General features: G+C 37.7%; 2 protein-coding genes and 1 long non-coding RNA gene across 3 annotated transcripts; 1 reads left to right on the top strand and 2 right to left on the bottom strand.

Moving 5' to 3' along the window:
* Positions 1 to 115: 115 nt before the first annotated feature.
* On the bottom strand, positions 116 to 3452 carry LOC110879895. Its single transcript, XR_002559070.2, has 5 exons — positions 3183 to 3452; positions 3002 to 3068; positions 2784 to 2920; positions 2305 to 2370; positions 116 to 728 (listed from the first exon to the last, which is right to left on the bottom strand). It is a non-coding gene; the product is annotated as an uncharacterized LOC110879895 (long non-coding RNA).
* A 3838-nt stretch (positions 3453 to 7290) lies between these two features.
* Positions 7291 to 8778, top strand: LOC110940262. Its single transcript, XM_022181819.2, has 2 exons — positions 7291 to 8269; positions 8355 to 8778. The coding sequence occupies exons 1-2, from the start codon at positions 7331 to 7333 to the stop codon at positions 8634 to 8636; spliced, it is 1221 nt and encodes a 406-aa protein (XP_022037511.1). The 5' UTR covers positions 7291 to 7330; the 3' UTR covers positions 8637 to 8778.
* A 1133-nt stretch (positions 8779 to 9911) lies between these two features.
* On the bottom strand, positions 9912 to 12329 carry LOC110932357 (protein FAR1-RELATED SEQUENCE 5-like). The gene is made up of 4 exons (XM_035989408.1): positions 12194 to 12329; positions 11122 to 11881; positions 10775 to 11033; positions 9912 to 10589 (listed from the first exon to the last, which is right to left on the bottom strand). Exons 1-4 carry the CDS (start codon positions 12327 to 12329, stop codon positions 9912 to 9914), a joined length of 1833 nt encoding a protein of 610 aa, XP_035845301.1.
* Positions 12330 to 17823: the final 5494 nt, after the last annotated feature.

Here is a 17823-nt window from a genome sequence, read left to right as displayed (position 1 = left end):
CTATGTCACATGACTTAAACCATCAACTGATCCAAGGTTTGTTGAACTATATATAAATTAGATTCTATATGGACTGATTGTGCTAAAATTGCCAAAACCGTATAGAAATAAAACAAAATAAATGATAATGCTTTGTAAACTTGATCAACAAGTACTCGTAAAGCTCGTGTTGCTTACATTAAGATTCAAGCTTCAAAAGACTAAAAATTTACAACAAGAAAGTGCTTTTTTAACGACCAACGAATAAAGGCACGACTACCCGAGGTAACCCAATGGCAAAAGACAACCACATACGCCTGCGATGCAGACAACACTGAGTAACCTAGGCCCACCATCCCTGGTTTCGGGAAAAACCCGCCGCCAGAAGACCCACTGCAGTAAAACCCGGTTGGGATCGGATTCGAACTTGAGACATATGGTCACAAACCCAAATCTTCACTTCCCCTTTAATGGCAGGTGAGCTATGAAAGGAAATCTTTATGCAAAAAATGTTAGCTGGGCAAATGCAACTCAGAAGAACCTCTTTTTAATTAATGAAACAAAGTGGTTAGTCTATTAATGTGATTGAGGGCAGCCAAATTTTTATTCTTTAAATCATCTGCAGTTCAATGTTGAACAATTTATGGATCTACACTCTGTTCAACGACATGTTGCGGATACTCCAAACTAAGTAGATGAAACACTGGTGATTGTTCTAGTTCCTTGTAAGCTAGTAAGGCCATAAAATCCTGCATAAAAATAACTCATTTGTTAACCAAACTAATAAGACTATTAACATACTAAAAGCTTCCTCAATGAAAAAACTTACTTCAAGCGTTTCAACGTAATCTTGCATTTTATCAAAAGGAGTCAACTTGGCTTGAGCAACTTCAAGATGTGTTGCCAAGTAATATGTGCATTAAAATAAATAATTGAAAAAAACTTCACAAAAAGTATTCAATCTTATGATTATCATGCTCAACATTTCTTTTAAGTTCAACAAAAAGGAAGCTTAGAAGATCAAAAAGCAGGCCTTTGTCATTTTAAAGTAGGTCAGGTGACATCGGTTTTGTCAATTGAATAGCCCCCCAACACATTGCCATTTAGTGTAAAGTGTAAAATTCCTGAAAGGGTAATATACAAACCACAATGAAACTGGATTCAATTCTTAGTTTTAAAAAGTGTGACGAGCAGTGAAGCAATAAGCCCCAGAGCCGAGGCATAACCATGCTAGGCGAGAGGCGAAGAAGCACGCATTATGTGTCAGAAGCGATGACCACCTCGCATGAAGGCTCCTCGTGCGTAGGTGCGCCTTAAGCACACTTTTTATAAAGTAAGGGTATTATAAACACAAAAAGAAACTTCTCAAGATAAAGAAAGTGGAAATGTTAAAGGCTTGGAAGTGAATTATATAGCCCTAACTATCTTGTTTTCCAAAAGTTCAATTATGAATGTGTTTATTGTTGCTTCTTTCTTTAAAACAAAACTAATTTCAAGGTGAGTCCATCACTTCCAAAACAGACCGTTAATGGTATCATCTACTATGTTATCAATAAATAAACCTAAATTGCTTTACCTTTGTCATGGTATTGAAGGATGATTTTGAAGATGCATATGCAAAAGCTCCAGGTAGATGTTCACACTTAAGACCAATACTTTGAAGCAGAAATGTCATCTACCAGAGTACCAGATACAGGCTTTAAACTTGTTTCATGTGACATGTGCGACTCCTTAATTACTTATTAAAAGCAAAAAGAAAATAACCCTCCAAGAACCACTACAAATCACAAAAAATGGCAAAGTAATAACATTGGCGAGCCGAGTTCGAGCCGAGCTTTGGGTCGTTTAGGCGAAATCGAAGCAAGCTCGAGCCGAGCTCAAGATTTGGCTCTTACTCACAAGCCGAGCTCAAGCTCAAATAAATAGATTCGAACCAAGCCGAGCTTCATAAAAGCATGACGAGCCGAGCTCGAGTAGTGGAAGGCTCGGACTCGGCCCGACTCGTTTACACCCCTACCGGTGTATCAAATGGTGCCTCCAGATCGGCAACACGTTTAATGCTTCAAGATCAAAAATGCAATCATTTAAATAGAATGTATGATAAAAAAAATCTCAAAATAACAAACATGACTGAAGCAGGTAAAGTAGCTCCATTAGCAAAGTTGAATCCATATTGACTACTCTTAAAAAAAACAAACAAAACTAACAGCCATTAGCAAAGTTGAATCCAAATTAACTACTCTTAGTCAAAAAACAAACATAACTAACAGAACTGCAAAAATGATTGAGCATACATTTCCACTTTAAAATGAAATGACATTTTACCTTAGATTATTCCAATCTTGTTTGCAACATCCCAAGCATCATATAACATAGGCTTCTCCGTCATGTCTGCATTACAAATAAAAATAATATAAAAATAAGTTAACTTTTACATAATAAATCTAAAAAAGGAACCCGCAAATAGAAGATTAATAACTCGTTGATACTTAAAGGTACAACTTCATCCAACCTGTTTTGACTTTTGAGCACGCATAAAGTATAACCCTTTAAACCCAACCCAACCCAACCCAACCCAACCTGCTTTGAACACTCATAAAATATTACCCCTTCCGGTCAGACCAGTTTGAACAAACATACGAAAGCCCATACTTAGTAAATACAGAAAAATTAATGAATAGATAAAACAAAACAAAACAATGCAGATATATGAAAACTCAAAAGGTTGTTCAAAACAATAACTACAAACTACTTTCTCATAAACATTAACACCAAAACGATATACGATTAGAGATCATACATACCACGGCTTCAGAGGGACATATTGCATCCTGTTCACCAGCGATTGCCTGAACCGGGACATTGATTTTGTGAATATGATCTTTGTAGAAAATGTCCCACTTCTGTCGGATAAACTGTATTCTCTAAGCCCCAACGCAAGCTGTAACAATAGTTTATCAGGTATGCTACCTACAATAGTTTACCAGCCTTTATAGATAAAGAAGAAATTTTAGGATTTCACCTTTGGAAGATAGAATAGTTGATGAAATTGACGCAGAACCAAATAAACGCCGCGGGTAACGCAGAACCTGGTAAACATAAACATTGATGAAATTAAACCACTAAAACATCGAATTAAGCATAAACGTTGTAATCAAGAAAGGAGTATCACTGAACGAGCCAAATTCCTGAATAATAAAAACCTTGAAATTAGGGCAACTGAAAATTGGAAGTTTAATGAAAGATATAGGTAGCGTGTTTTATTTCTTCTTGAATCAGAGAACACAACCAGGCAAAAAGAAACGAATCGACACCATCAATTAACTTTTAATGCCATTTATTTGAGATTGAAACCAATATACGTTTGATTTCATGAATCCATCTGCCACATAAAGAAATCACTAAAACCTAATTGAAGGGGCATATTTGGAAGAGTGGGATGAAACTCACGGGGAATAGCAGTGACGTTTGATATGCCATCTTAAAAATTAAGGGCAAAATTACATTTTAATCCTAAGGAAATGTATTATATAATATAGATTATATTATTATGTTTACGTTAGATTTTTTAAAATAGACTTTGGGTATGTAATGGAATGGACGAGTGTATGTAATGGATCATTACAATTTCATGTCTTGTTTGGATCATTTCATGTGGGAATGAAATGAATTATTATTGTGTATTGATTTAGGCAAGCAAAAACGAAGGAATAAAATCAGTTGTGAGTGATGGTGGTTGGTGGTAGTGATTATGGGTGGTTATAGGTGGCGGTGGTGGGTGGTGGCGGAGGCGACGGTGGGTGGTGGCGGAGACGGCGGGTGGCGGCGGTCAGTGGCGTTGGCGGCGGTGGTGGTTGGTGGTGGCGGTGGGTGGCAACGGAGGTGGATGTCGGGGTGACGGCGGAGACGGTGACGGTGACTGGTAGATGCGTCGATGATGGGTGGTAGTGGTGGTGGTGGCAAAGGTGGTGGGTTGTGGTGTTGTTGATGAATGATGCAAGAGGAGATGCATTGAAAAAGACATGAGGTGGATGGAATGATTTTTAGGGAATGAAATGTTTTTTTTTTTTTTTTGAGACGCTTAAACTTCTGTTTGGTATGGGGTAATGGAATGGAGGAAGGAATGGAATGGACGAGGGAATGCAATGGATCATACCATTCCATGTCTTGTTTGGTTACCATGTGAATGGAATGAATTATTATTGTGTATTGTTCGGTAGGCAAGAAAAACGGAGTAATAAAATTAGCGGTGAGTGGTGGTGGTGGTCGGTGGTAGTGATTGTGGGTGGTTATAGGTGGTGGCGGTGGGTGTCGATGGGTGTCGGCGGCGGCGATGGGTGGTGGTGGTAGCGGCGAGTGGCGGTGCGGCGGTGACAATGAGTGGTGGTGGCGACAAGGTGGCCGTTGGTGGTGGGTGGCAGCAAAGGTGGCGGTTGGTGGTGGCGGTGGTGGTGGCGTCGACGATGGTGATGGGCGGCGGCCGCGGCGAGTGGCGTTGGCGGTTGGTTGCAGCTGTGGGTGATAACAGTGGCGAGTGGGAGGCGCCGGCGGTGGTGGTTGTCGGGGTGAGGTGGTGGCGGGTGGCGGCGGGTGGCGGCAATGGCGTCGGTGGTGGGTGGTGGGTGGTGGTGGGTGGTAGTGGTGGTGGGTTGTGGGGAAGGTCGTGGGTTATGGTGTTGTTGACGAATGGTGCAAGAGGAATGGAATGGAAAAAAAACATGGGGGGTGGAAGGAATGATTTTGAGGGAATGGAATATCTTTTGGAATGGGTGATTCCATTCCATTGACCAACCAAATACTCTTTTCTTCATTCCCTCGTAATCACTCATTCCATTCCACCTCTCATTCCTGCATACCAAACACTACCAATATAAAACCAAAAGCTTAAATTTATAACCAACAAAACACTTTTTTCTTTATTCCCTCGTAATGATCTACTCCACCTCTCTTTCCTATATACAAAACTCTACCTTACCTAATTCATTTTTGTAAGTATTACATGGGTTCTCAAGACCAACACTTATATTTTTATTTAGTGAAAACTTATTTTCATTTTTTATTTGTATTTTATGCACAAGCTCTTAATTCAAAATATATAAATAAAAAAACCCTGCTTATTCCCCTTGACAACTCACCCCACCCGAATTTATATTTTTACATTGTTAATAAAGTCATACCATAAAATCTTATTTTCACATTCTCTATACGGGTCGTATAGAGTTATACGACCCGTAAAGAATAATCTGACATGTCAAATAATGGGTCGTATAATGCGCTATATGGCTCGTATAGATGGAGAAAAAATTAGGTCACATTGAAAATATGTAAATATAATGTAACTTATTGTAACTATCAGATTATGTAAGTTTAAATACCACATAGTTTGCACATTTCATACATGATAAGAAATGTGTAGTGGTACACATGAATAATGCACCCACTCATGGGCGTTGTGCGACACGTGTCTGTCCAGTCAGTAAAGGAGCATTATGGGGCGTTTTTCATAAATGAGTGTAGTGAGATAATGCCCAATAATGCCCTATCAATGATTACCCAATTATTAATTTTTTTAATTAAAACTAACAAAATTTCATTAAATAAAAAAATTACATTGTTAAAAAAAATAAAAACCAAAAAAAGACCTTTGTTCATGAAAGACTGAATACGGGCTAATGGGCCTTGGGCCCAACCCATTTAAAAAACCTAGCTATTTAACCCACTTTTCCCCTTCTCCTTCATTTTAAAACCCTAGCCCCCATCTTTCTTTTCTAACACACACAAAAAACATTATCAATCATCTCTCAACTCTCTACTCTCTCTAAAAAAGATCCGGTAACCGGAGTTGGAGACCCGACCAACTTCTGGTGCCGTTTTCCAGCAGCACACTCACCCGCAAGACACCTCCATGCACCATTCTTCACCCACACTCATCTGAAGGTTGGTTGGTGTGTGTATAATATATATATAGAGGGCGGTTAACCTACATAATGACTAATCGTACATAACATACGTTATAATCCTGACCGTTGGATCAGACGATTAAAAGCGGGATTAAATAAATGTTTAAGGGTCTGGCTAAAACGTAATTATTTGAATCAAAGGTTAAAATGGTCAATTCCTATACCTAAAAACCCGGCTAAATCTCAGTATCTAATCAATAACCATATTTGTTCATCAAAAAATTCGGTGACTTTCAAACGACTCGGAGCGACGGAGAAAAGACGATTCCGACCGTCGGTGAAAGAAGACTAACAACGGTGAAATAGTAACGAACATCGATTTCACTTGAGAATGACGAATACGGCATTAAGAGGTATCGATTCAATCCCGTTTATTTTGTTAGACAGTCCCAACCTTATACTTGAACTAATCGGCGGTTACATTATACCTTGAAGCAGCTAAAAGAGAAAGAAGGAGCAAGAAAAGAAATGATCCGGTGAAGCCGGTGCACATTAGCGGCATAACTACAGGTTTGATGTTGATTGTTGTTTTTTAAAGCCAAAATTAGGGTTGATCCACTAGCGTTATTTGATAAGAACAAGCGTAATTGTTTGTTGATTCATTGATATGTCGAAGCGGGATTATCAGGATCAACATTAGATCATGATTCTCTTTAATGAACTAGCGGAATTAGGTTACATTGTGAAATTGGGAATTTTACCACTTGATATTGGGCGTCTGATCTAATTGTGAAATTGAATCATTTTAGCTATCAAACAAAATTAGCATGATTGATATGGAAATATAGAATTAGGTTGCCTTGCCGGTGCACATTAGCGGCATAACTACAGTTTTGATGTTGGTTGATGTTTTTCAAGCCAAAATTAGGGTTGATTAACTAGCGTTATTTGATAAGAACAAGCATAATTTTTTGTTGATTCATTAATATGTAGAAGCGGGATTATCAGGCTCAACATTAGATGATGATTCTCTTTAATAAACTAGCGGAATTAGGTTACATTGTGAAATTGGGCATTTTACCACTTGATATTTGGGGCGTCTGATCTAATTGTGTAATTGAATCATTTTAGCTATCAAACAACATTAGCAAGATTGATATGGAAATATTGAATCAGATTACAGTGTGAATTGGGATATGAAACTTATAATCTTTGGGTTTCTGCGGTAATTGTAAAATTGGTGATTTAGAGGTAACAAGCGGCATTAGTATGATAGCTATTACATATTGATATGACATACCGGTTCTAGCTTAAAAATTGTGTAGTTGTAGATTTTGAGATAGCAAGCAGCATTAGCATGATTCATCCCATCTTTTAAAAACTTTGTATTGGAATATGATGTAGGGGTTGCTGATGATGATGATGATTTTGAACCCCCGATTCAGGCGATTATGACAAAGCAACCTCATAAATCAAAGGTTAATAAAAAGCATACAAACTATAGTCTAGAAGATGATGATGATGACTTTGAAGAACCTATTAGAAATTTGATAGTCAAAAGAGGTGAAAACACAAGAAAAAGGCCAAGTACTACAACTAACCAAGATGGTGAAGACTTTGAACCAGTAAAAAAGAAACAATCGAAAAACGAAAAGCAGATGGATCCTATCGAGGGGAAACGGAAGATTACCGATGCAGAACCTTTTAGGTCAGAACCAAGACCGTTCTATCATTATCATCATGATGTAATAAGCCTACGGTGCAGTCCTTCAGGTTTTTTGGATACAGTTAAGCACTTTACTGAAGCGCAGGTGGCGGATGTGAAAAGCATTGGATTTGGTGATGTCCTTAATATAAAGCTTTATCATATAAGCACACGTTTAGGGTATTGGCTCGTACGAAACTATGACGAGCAATACAGCACACTAAACATAGGAAATCACAAGATAAAAATCACCCGAGATTCAGTACATGACGTGTTTGGTATTCCAAAGGGTAATGTTATTGTACGAGAAAAAAATAAGCCTAGAAAAGGAGCAATAGTGGAGAATAATACGGCTACTCAAGGCGCAGAAACAACCATAGATGAGTTCAAAAACCAGTGGCCAGACAGAAACAAAATTACTCATACTTTGCTTGCAAGAACTATGTCAGAGCAAACCACTGGCGGACGATTATTCAAGCTAAATTTCCTAGCCTACTGGAACACTTTGTTTGTAGAGATAACAAAGTCAACAACTGTTAAACAAAGTTTTCTACTTGCAATTGACAAAGAGGAAGACATTCCAAATCTGGACTGGTGCTCCTTCGTTTTAGAATCGCTGAAACGAACAAGACAAGGTTGGAAAAAGTTAGACTCACAATACAATGGCCCGGTTGCATTCCTAACGGTATGTTATGTACACATCTTTAACGGTTATGCTAAATACGATATTAATATTAATAATTTGTTTTTTTTCAAAAAACAATATGCAGCTTCTATACAGCCATTATTTCAACCAAAGACACAAAATTTTCGATGAACCTGTCAAAATGCCTGTCATACATTATGTAACCTCTGGTATGATCGACGACGTGGAAGAATATTTATACAACAACGGGCCGCTAGGTGTTGAAGATTGTGATGAAGTGGAAGAAGACGAAGGAGCATCGGCAGATAACTTAGTATACTCATATCTGAAAGATGCAGTGGAGACCGTTGAAGAGAAGATGGAGACGTCCGAGAAGGAGGTTGGGAAGATAATGTCACCGAAGTAAGTGGTATGGCTGATTAATAACTATTTTGTTGATTTTCGGGATGACCTAATGTGTTGTTGGTATTTTGAACAATGGTGGTTTTAAAGTCTAGTTTTGTGTGTATTGAACTTATATGTGGGGGTATATTTTGGTAAAATCATCCACCCATAGCTAGTTGTGATGATGAGACTCAGTGTTATGTCACTTGATGTCTCATACTTTTTTGAATGTTGGTTTAGCAATATTGATATGAAAAAAAATGCATGTTACGTATTATCACGCATGAATTTGTACCTTTTAATACGCTAGTTACGTAGATGAGAATCAGTGTTTGGTCACTTGAAGTCTCCATTTCAAAAAAAAAAGTCCTGTGTATGGTTGTGGTTAATCACAAAAAAAAAGGGGTAAAAAAAAACAATTACTCTTGAGATATATAATCACCCATATCATGTGAAAAAAAAAAACCATGTGAATGTCATAGATTACATAAAAGTTCAGTCACAACAAAAATCATTAAATATGGAATGTCTGTATTGTTAAAACACTACTCGTCTTCGCATTCAAAATCACTATCTTCTGCTTCGTCGGACTCCTCAAACTCCTCTTCGTCACCACTTTCAACCTCCTCGTCCTCTTCATCAACTAAATTAGGATCCTTCTCTAACTGAATTGCTCTTCTTTTCCTCCCCTCCTTATTGGCAACCTTATCAGCAGCAGTAGCTTTACCCTTTAACACCTCGCAGGTTCGAATGTCATGACCTTTGATATTGCAAACACTGCATGTCCGACTTCTCTTGCCTTTTAGACTAATAATTTTCTCTTTTTTTGATTTAATCCGCTTATGTGAACCTCGTCCTTTGTTTCTAATACCGGTTGGCACACGGACTGTAGGTGGCTCGTCAGTGTTTGGTTTCTCGTAACCAATTAACCGTGAATATCTATCAAACTTAGGGTCGATGGGCTTGGTTATGCGAAGTTCATCAACCATTTCTTTCATCTCTCTCATCCGATCCCTAACTATAAGTAGATGATCGAAATCTTTGATCAGATTACCAATAAGATACTCTCCAGTCTGCATAATCTCATACGCAACCTCTTTGGCCTTTTTATGCGCATCATCACCGTCAACAGTAATATCAAATGTATTATTAAGATCATTCGGTACCACATCTTTAGTCCATCTTCTCATTACATACTTGTTGGGAATTTCCTTCACTTTGAACATCTTGAACACGAAATATATATGCTTGCACAACAATCCATATTGTTCAAACCTGCGACACGTGCATAATGCAATTACATCCTCGCCCTTCTTGAAACATACCTACACAAAAAAAAATAATAAAAAAAAAATAAAAAGGAAACATGGTTTGGCAATAAATGCATACTAGCTGATGTATATATTATTACCTCTAATAAACCGTCGCCGTGAGCTTTCCAATCCTTCATACTTATCCTCAAAAAAGGGTCCTCAATTTTAGTCTCTATAGGAAGGCACTCGGACAATGTTCCTTGTAACTCTGCCTGTTGATCAGCAAAAATTGACCTGGTATAAATTTTCATGGCATCATCCTCTAGAGTAGATTCAGAAAAGTTATCCGGGACTGTATTTCTAGATATATGGTCATTCTTCCGATGGTTGAATCTTTGAATGTCCATTGCACCGTCAAAATGGTTAAAGAACTCAACAAGGGTAAGTTGAGAATTCGCAACTTGACAGAAAAAATGGTTTTCGCTCTCTGATCTAGAAGTGGTCCGCATAAGCCCAGACATAGGCTCATGACGATAGAACGCTGGGATCCACGAAGATCTCATGCAAAACATATCATCAAGCCACTTATTCTCAGTTAGACCGAAATCAATCATTATCAGCTTCCATTCTCTCTCAAACATTTCTGGCGTAATCGAATCTGTCCATACAATGTCACACATACGTCTCTTAAAGTCTTCGTTATTGCACAGCTGATGTCCGACCTATTAAACCAAAGAATTGGAACTTAGACGGTGTAATGAAAAAAAGAATAAAGCACATAATAACGCATGTAGAAAAATAAATAACGCATTATGACTATTCTTAGTCTGATCAAATAAAGATATGAACTGAATACAACTATTACGCCAGTTCTAACATAATCACGCATACTCTATTTGAACCTAACCTTATCAGCAAGTTTCTTCATTATGTGCCACATACATAATCTGTGCCTACTCTTATCGAACACTGCTTCGATGGCTTGTTTCATCGCGGGATCCTGATCAGTGACAACCACATTCGGCTGCTTACCGAATGAGTTCAAAAATGATTGTAAAAGCCACTTGTATGATTCAATGCTTTCGGATGCTAACAACCCGGCTCCAAGTGTCACATTTCGACAATGATTATCAATACCAGTAAAAGATACAAAAACCATTTTATACCTTCAAAATGTGAATACAAAAAATGAATATAAAAAAACAAGATGATTATAAAAAAAATACCAGTAAAAAGCTTGAACTAATGACTAACTTGTTGGTTTTAAATGTAGCATCAAACGATATGACATCTCCAAACTCAGCATAGTTACGTTTGCACAAGCCATCGGCCCAAAACAGGCCGGTTAATCGTTTGTTTTCATCGACCGAATGAAAGAATGAATAATCAACCATAAACTTCTTTTTATCGGTCAGCCTATTGATAACCATATCTGCATCATACTGTCCGATGTAGCTATGTATCCTAGCTCTAAAATTCTTGCAATCGTCTTTAGTTGCGCCTACATTTTCAAACCCGCCGTATCTTTTTCTCATTATATTAAAGGCTTTCACTGGCCCAAGATTCAATGTACCAAGCTCCCATATCATCTCTTCTTGTGTCTCAGACAGATGTCTATAAGCTGGTAATAAGTGCATGTCTTTGGGGCACACGAATGGATGATTATGCGATTGAACAAACTTATCAACCTTAAACAACACCCCATCCGTCGAACAAAGCTTAATTTGTGCTTTACAGCCGGTTCGAATAGTCGGTCTGTTCCTACGTTTATATGGCTTAGACAACTTCGAATAATTATCATCATATGCCTGTGGTTTATGCCCCTCTTTTGTACACACAAAATACTTAGACCTAATAATACCACCAACATGATGTTCACCTCCTTTTCGAGCGGAGAACCCTGCCTTCTTGGCATATGTCTGATAAAAAACATATGCTTGTTCTATGGAAGAGAACTCCATTCCAATAACAGGAACACATGATGAAGCTACCTCTGGGATATACAATCTTTCAGCTACATTGAAAAAAAATAACGCATCAATACAAATAACGCTTGTAAAAATAATGACGCATGGAAAAATAATAACGCTTCGGAATCAGGAACATTGAAAAAAAAAAAACGCATCACTATAAAAATAACGCATGTAAAATTAATAACACTTGAAAATCTAAATACCGCATAAACAAAAACCACCCAGTAAATTAAACTTCTCTTACATTCAACCAAACACTCGTGATTAAAAACACAATCAAGAAACTAATAACTATGAAAATGATGGAGATAAAACACAACACATTTAATACAGCCATTTACTTTACAACTTACTAGTCTGATCGTCTAAGGTAATGTTGCCTGATGTCGGATTCCGATAATGCTCTGCATCCTCAAGTCCGGTATCGACCTCTGCATCTTCAAATTCGACATCTTCTGTGTTTCGAGCATTACTACTCTGTGGATCCATTAAAATGAAAAAAATGATTAAGCCCTAATCGCCCACCAATAACCGCTAATTTTATAATTTGAAAAATGGAAATTAATTGAAACTGATACTGATCGTAATTACCGGGATGCTGGAGATAACGAACTCGTGTAATTTCTTTGTTTTTAAGTAAATGTCTGAATTACCCCTGTGACAAGAATGAAAAATACTAATCTGCCCTTAATAATTAAACCTTAATTGCGAGATGATCAAACAGATCTGACGGTCAGGGTATTAGCGTACGTGAAGTACGATTACCCCTTTTGTACATTACACTTCCTCTATATATATATATATATATATATATATATATAACCATTCTTCACCCGCACTCATCTGAAGGTTGGTTGGTGTATATATATATATATAGGGAGAAGATCATGCGAGAACCACCTTTCATTGTGAGAACCGCGAGAACCAATGTGAACACACCAAAAATGCCTAAAAATAGCTAAAAATCACACAAAAAAAAATTTTTTTTTAATATTTTTTATATAAAAATTGCTACTTTTCGAAGCCAAAAAAAACTTGTAGTTTTTTTTTTTAAAAAAAAAATTTGCCACTAAAAGTAGCGATTTGAGCATAAAAAATAATAATTTTTTTTTTATTTTTTTAGATTTTTTTTAGGTTTTTTGGGGGTTTAGTTTTTAGTATTTTAGCTTGGGGGGGGTTTAGGTTTTTGAGGGGTGGGGGAGGGGGTTTAGGTTTTTTTTTTTTTTTTTTGGGGGGGGGGGTTAGGTTTTTTTTGGGGGTTTTAGTTTTTAGCATTTAGCTTTGGGGGGGGGGTTAGGTTTTTTTTGAGGAGGGGGGGTGGAGGGGTTTAGGTTTTTTTTTTGGGAGGGGGGGTGGGGGTTAGGTTTTTTTAGGTTTTGTAACACCTCGAATTTTTGTGTCCAATGATGTGTTAACACGTGTCATTCGTTTACACGTGGCATCTATAATAAATAAAGGACTAATTTTGACAAACCTTGAAAGTATATAAATTCGAGGGTTATAAATGTCAACAAGGGTAAATATACTGTATAGTAACCCTAAATAATGCTTGAACCTTCAAACGAATAAATCATAGATCGTGCGGAAGCGAAACGCGGAAGAAAGTGAGAGATTACGAGCTACAGGGGTTAACTGTGTCAACATGTTTAATATTACCTCTGAGTGACCCTTTAACGTTCCCAAGGCTCCGTAACAGTATTATACACTCACTAGAATATACTATATAAATTTCGCGAAGTTCCGTCTTAAAACGAGAGAGTTATACTCAATTTCGTATGAGAAGGGCTAAAAGCGTCAACAGTGAAAGTTAAGGCTTTCCAATTAATTAATAAACTAACCGGGGACTTTATAATGCGGGTAAATAACACGAGGCCCCTATCGGTAAATAACCGAGGGCCAAACCGCAAAGTTACCCCTTCAAACCCGAAAGGTCAGGTAAATCATTACGAAAGATTTCGTTATTAATTACCAGGATTTCGTAATCATTTCAAAAGATTTTAAAAATCTGAAAAACAGGTCCCACGCGACCCGCATTACATTTGTGGTTAAGTTGAGGCGGGCCGCGAGCCTCCTCTTTTACTCGCCTGGTATTTAAATCCCAGGCGGCCCGCATTAGAAACGCATGGAACTCCCATGCGGGCCGCATTAGACGCCCAGATGCAGAAAGTTGTAACTACTTGCCTTTTGGAGCATTTGAACGACCAAACATCAATCAATGAGGCATGGGTGCCCCCTACTCGACCCATACACCTTAGGGACACCTGCCCATGATCCATGATCAAATGTAGGCTGAGTTGTGATGATCTTGAGGTCCTTTGAGCACTATAAATAGCAATGTTGAGGTTACAACATTCACACAACTCAAACACTTCCATCTGATCATTCCAAGAGCTCCCTAGCATTCTCTTCTGTTCCATAATCAAGATACAACTTCTGTAAGTCGTTCATAACCATTTTGGTCATACATTTCCATAGTTTTAGCCTATAAACACAACCGTCGTAACTAACGGTTGTCATTACAATAACTTGCAAATGGTTCAGTCTTATGACGAATCAAAAGTGGTTATGAGATGGTAATTATGTGGGTAATAAACCTCTAAAAGGGTTCCCCCTGATCACCACTCTAACTATGTCAAATATCGAGTCAAACGTGCGGTTAAAAAGTCAACAGAAAGCTATTTTAGCGATTTATGCATAATCTGTAATGTATATGTTATGAAACCTGTTTTGACACTTATAAAAACATAATAATAAGTATATAAACTTGTTTGCGCTCGTTTGAATCGATCATTAGCTATATTGAACCGGTTCGGAGCCGAATGTCGCAAAAGTTTGACTTTTGCTTTGACTTCAGTTCTGACCCGTTTTAGTGAGGTATAGATATACCTTAGAACTCTCTTAGGACCAGGTTACATGATGGTATAAACCTCTGTGATCGGTTCATGAGTTATCCGAGTCTTTTACGCATTTCCGTTAATCGCCTAAAAGTTGACCGTAACGCCACTTTGAAATTAAAACGAGTATTTCGGACACGTGAACGGACCAGAACCTTGCTTATTAAATTATAAGCATGTCCTTAAAGTTTCACGTCAATCCGAGGTCTAGAATGAGAGTTATGCTAATTAGCGCAATTTAAATAAACTTTTGTAATAAACGGCGCAATTAGCATAACACCTATCTAAACCAAGATTTCGTCACCAAAACTTTTACCCACTGTATTAAAATAATATTTTGGGAATTTTAAAGATTTTTAATAATTTTTACCTCGCTCATAACCTGCGGTTATGGCTACGGTTCGGTAAATACCGAATATGCCCTTTTCGGCCAAAACATGAGTTCTACAAGGTCTTTTGACCCGATTCCAGTTGCTAATGATTTTAAATAATAAATAAAGTATTTTAGACTTTATAAACTGTTCGGGAAACTCAGATTTCCTGTAGAACTCGAAAAGCTCTTTAAAAGTCTTTAAAATGACCGAAAAGCCCCTACGGGGCATAATATTAACTTAAACTCGTTACGGGCGTCACGGGAGGTATCCTACTGATACCACAACCCATTTAAGGCATATTGACTTAGGAAATAAGCGTACGACTCTCATGGTTAACCGTTTCGCCTATTGAGCGCACGGTTCGGCTTATGAAACTAGTTTTCATAAATTAGCCGATACGGGTCAAATTATATTATTTGGACCCTAAAATCCAGAGTGTGAACCATAAACCCATATAAAACAAGTCTCTGAACTTGTTGGGTCAGAATCGCACTCCATTCTCGGTTTTCGCCTTTTCGCGCGATTAAACCGTATCTATATATATCGGAACCAATCGGTCTAGGCTACGGCCATTATAAAGACTCGTTAGGATTCTAAGAGGTTAATTAAAACCTTCGTTCCAGATTAGGAGCCCCAGTAAAAGCTATCGGTGATTTAATCCAAATTAAGGAAATATACTTGCAAAGGTAAATACTTTAACTTATTTCCCCTATATGGGCTTGGGTTACGGTATATTAATACCGCTTGATTGAGCATTATATTCTTCCATCGCTTAGGTGGTTAATTAAATAATATGATCGGCTCATTTAAACAGTTTTGTTGCTTATAAGCCTTTGGGGGGTTTAATGACCGTTGTCCCGGATATCCTTGGCATCATTTTACGAAATGGCCACGACCATCGACATCCCGGTGTAGGCGTACACCCGGTATAAAGTGTCGACATTAAATTAAAAGACGTAGCCGTTGGTTTTTATACTACGGTTTTACGCAAACGTGGTGTGTCTATAAATCTTTAACCCGGCACGACCCGGTCTACTGAACGCATAAAAGAACATGTAAAACGTTCACAAGATGTTATTATAATTTTCCCAAGTTATAAAAGAGTTTGTGCCTTGTGCATTCAAATCAATTTTTAATAAACATTTTCAAATGTGTCAGTTGAATGTATTTACCAGTGTAAACTGACGTATTTTCTCCAAAAAGATTAAGTGCAGGTACTAGACGAAATTGGCTGGTATTAGCTGCCTAAGCATCGTACATAGTCTCGCAAACTCGATGCTGCATCTGAATGAACAATATTTTATTATTTTTGATCCGCTGTGGATATGTTCAACTTCTGTAATACATTTGATATTACAACCAGAGGTTGAAGTTTATATATTTATCTTAAGCTTCCGCTGTGCATTTATATAATTGTGTGGTTTGACTATATTGTTGCCAACATCGTCACGGTAATCCCCCACCGGGCCCACCGGTGAGACACGTGGAAATCGGGGTGTGACAGGTTTTTATAGCTATTTTAGGTTGTGTTCACATTGGTTCTCAAGGTTCTCACAATAAGGGTGGTTCTCGCATGAGCCCCTCCCTATATATATATATATATGTGTGTGTGTGTGTGTGTGTGTGTGTGTGTGTGTTGAATGAAGAAAAAAAATAGAATAGACTTTAGATTCTGACCGTTGCAACGGTACTGGCCAAAACATTTGAACACCGGTGTGGAAAAAAGGACACCTTGTGCATTTTTTTGAAAAAAACACCCAGGGGGCGGGTGTGCAGCGTTTTGGGGTGTTCCTTTGGGGAAAAACGCCCAAAACTCCCCACTACGGGTGGTCTAAATATGATATATTTTCACCAAATATAGAGATTTTTTTTGAAGATCATATCATTTTTAATTTTTTGTTTGAAAATTTGAAGTACATATACAAAGCCAGCGAAATGAAACATCTCTTTATCGTTCCAAAACTGATCATGGGCTCCAGGAAATTACTAGTAACATGTGTTTTGAGGTAAACCATATAGTCCTTGAAGCCAAATAACTTCTTTCACTCTCTTAGTAGTTGCAATATACTATGCATCAATACTTGTCAAGACTGTTACAACTTGTAAAGACGAATGTTGACTGTGAAACGATAATGATACAATATATATAAGGAAATATACTTCCTTGTAAAGTTAACGGGTAGCGTCCTTTAAGAGCTCAAGGAAACCACCTGGTTAGCTAAAGGATTGGTCTCTGATCGAATTGTGGAACCATACTAGGTGGTTTCCTTGAGCTCTTAAAGGACGTTTGGGCCTATATGTTTGGTTAGTGTTGCTCCTTATAAGCTGTCAGAATGATTGGCATTCAGCACTAATACCAAACCTCTAAGTCACATGTTCTTGAAACTCCCTGAATTTAGCACATCTCGGGATACTGAAGGTTTGCACTCTTCAAAAATCGATATACTCAGCATAACCAAGTACTCTTTCACCAAAAGCATACAAATGGCCTAGGCATGATTACATTTTATATATAGAAAAGGAGATTACAAGTGTTAACTTATAAGCTGCTCTATTAAAGCCTCAAAAAAAGGATTTCCAGCAAAGAAAACGATACCATCTATAAGGCGAGGCACGATCTCAAAGAGCTCTTCATTGTTCGTAATTTCTTTATGGTCAGAAATATGATCGACTGAGCGCTCATAATCATCAAATAGACGCCTACACTTCATACAT

This window comes from Helianthus annuus, chromosome 1, assembly GCF_002127325.2.
Source record: "Helianthus annuus cultivar XRQ/B chromosome 1, HanXRQr2.0-SUNRISE, whole genome shotgun sequence".
NCBI lineage: Eukaryota > Viridiplantae > Streptophyta > Magnoliopsida > Asterales > Asteraceae > Helianthus > Helianthus annuus.
This window is presented reverse-complemented; position numbering and strand designations above follow the sequence as displayed.

Excerpts from the sequence above, each read along its gene's own strand:
- LOC110940262 (XM_022181819.2), top strand. The coding sequence starts at position 7,331 with ATGACAAAGCAACCTCATAAATCAAAGGTTAATAAAAAGCATACAAAC. Across the intron at positions 8,270-8,354 it reads GCCCGGTTGCATTCCTAACG|CTTCTATACAGCCATTATTT; the intron begins GTATGTTATGTA and ends AACAATATGCAG.
- LOC110932357 (XM_035989408.1), bottom strand. The coding sequence starts at position 12,329 with ATGGATCCACAGAGTAGTAATGCTCGAAACACAGAAGATGTCGAATTT. Across the intron at positions 11,882-12,193 it reads TACCTTAGACGATCAGACTA|CTGAAAGATTGTATATCCCA; the intron begins GTAAGTTGTAAA and ends TTTTCAATGTAG. Across the intron at positions 11,034-11,121 it reads GCTACATTTAAAACCAACAA|GTATAAAATGGTTTTTGTAT; the intron begins GTTAGTCATTAG and ends CACATTTTGAAG.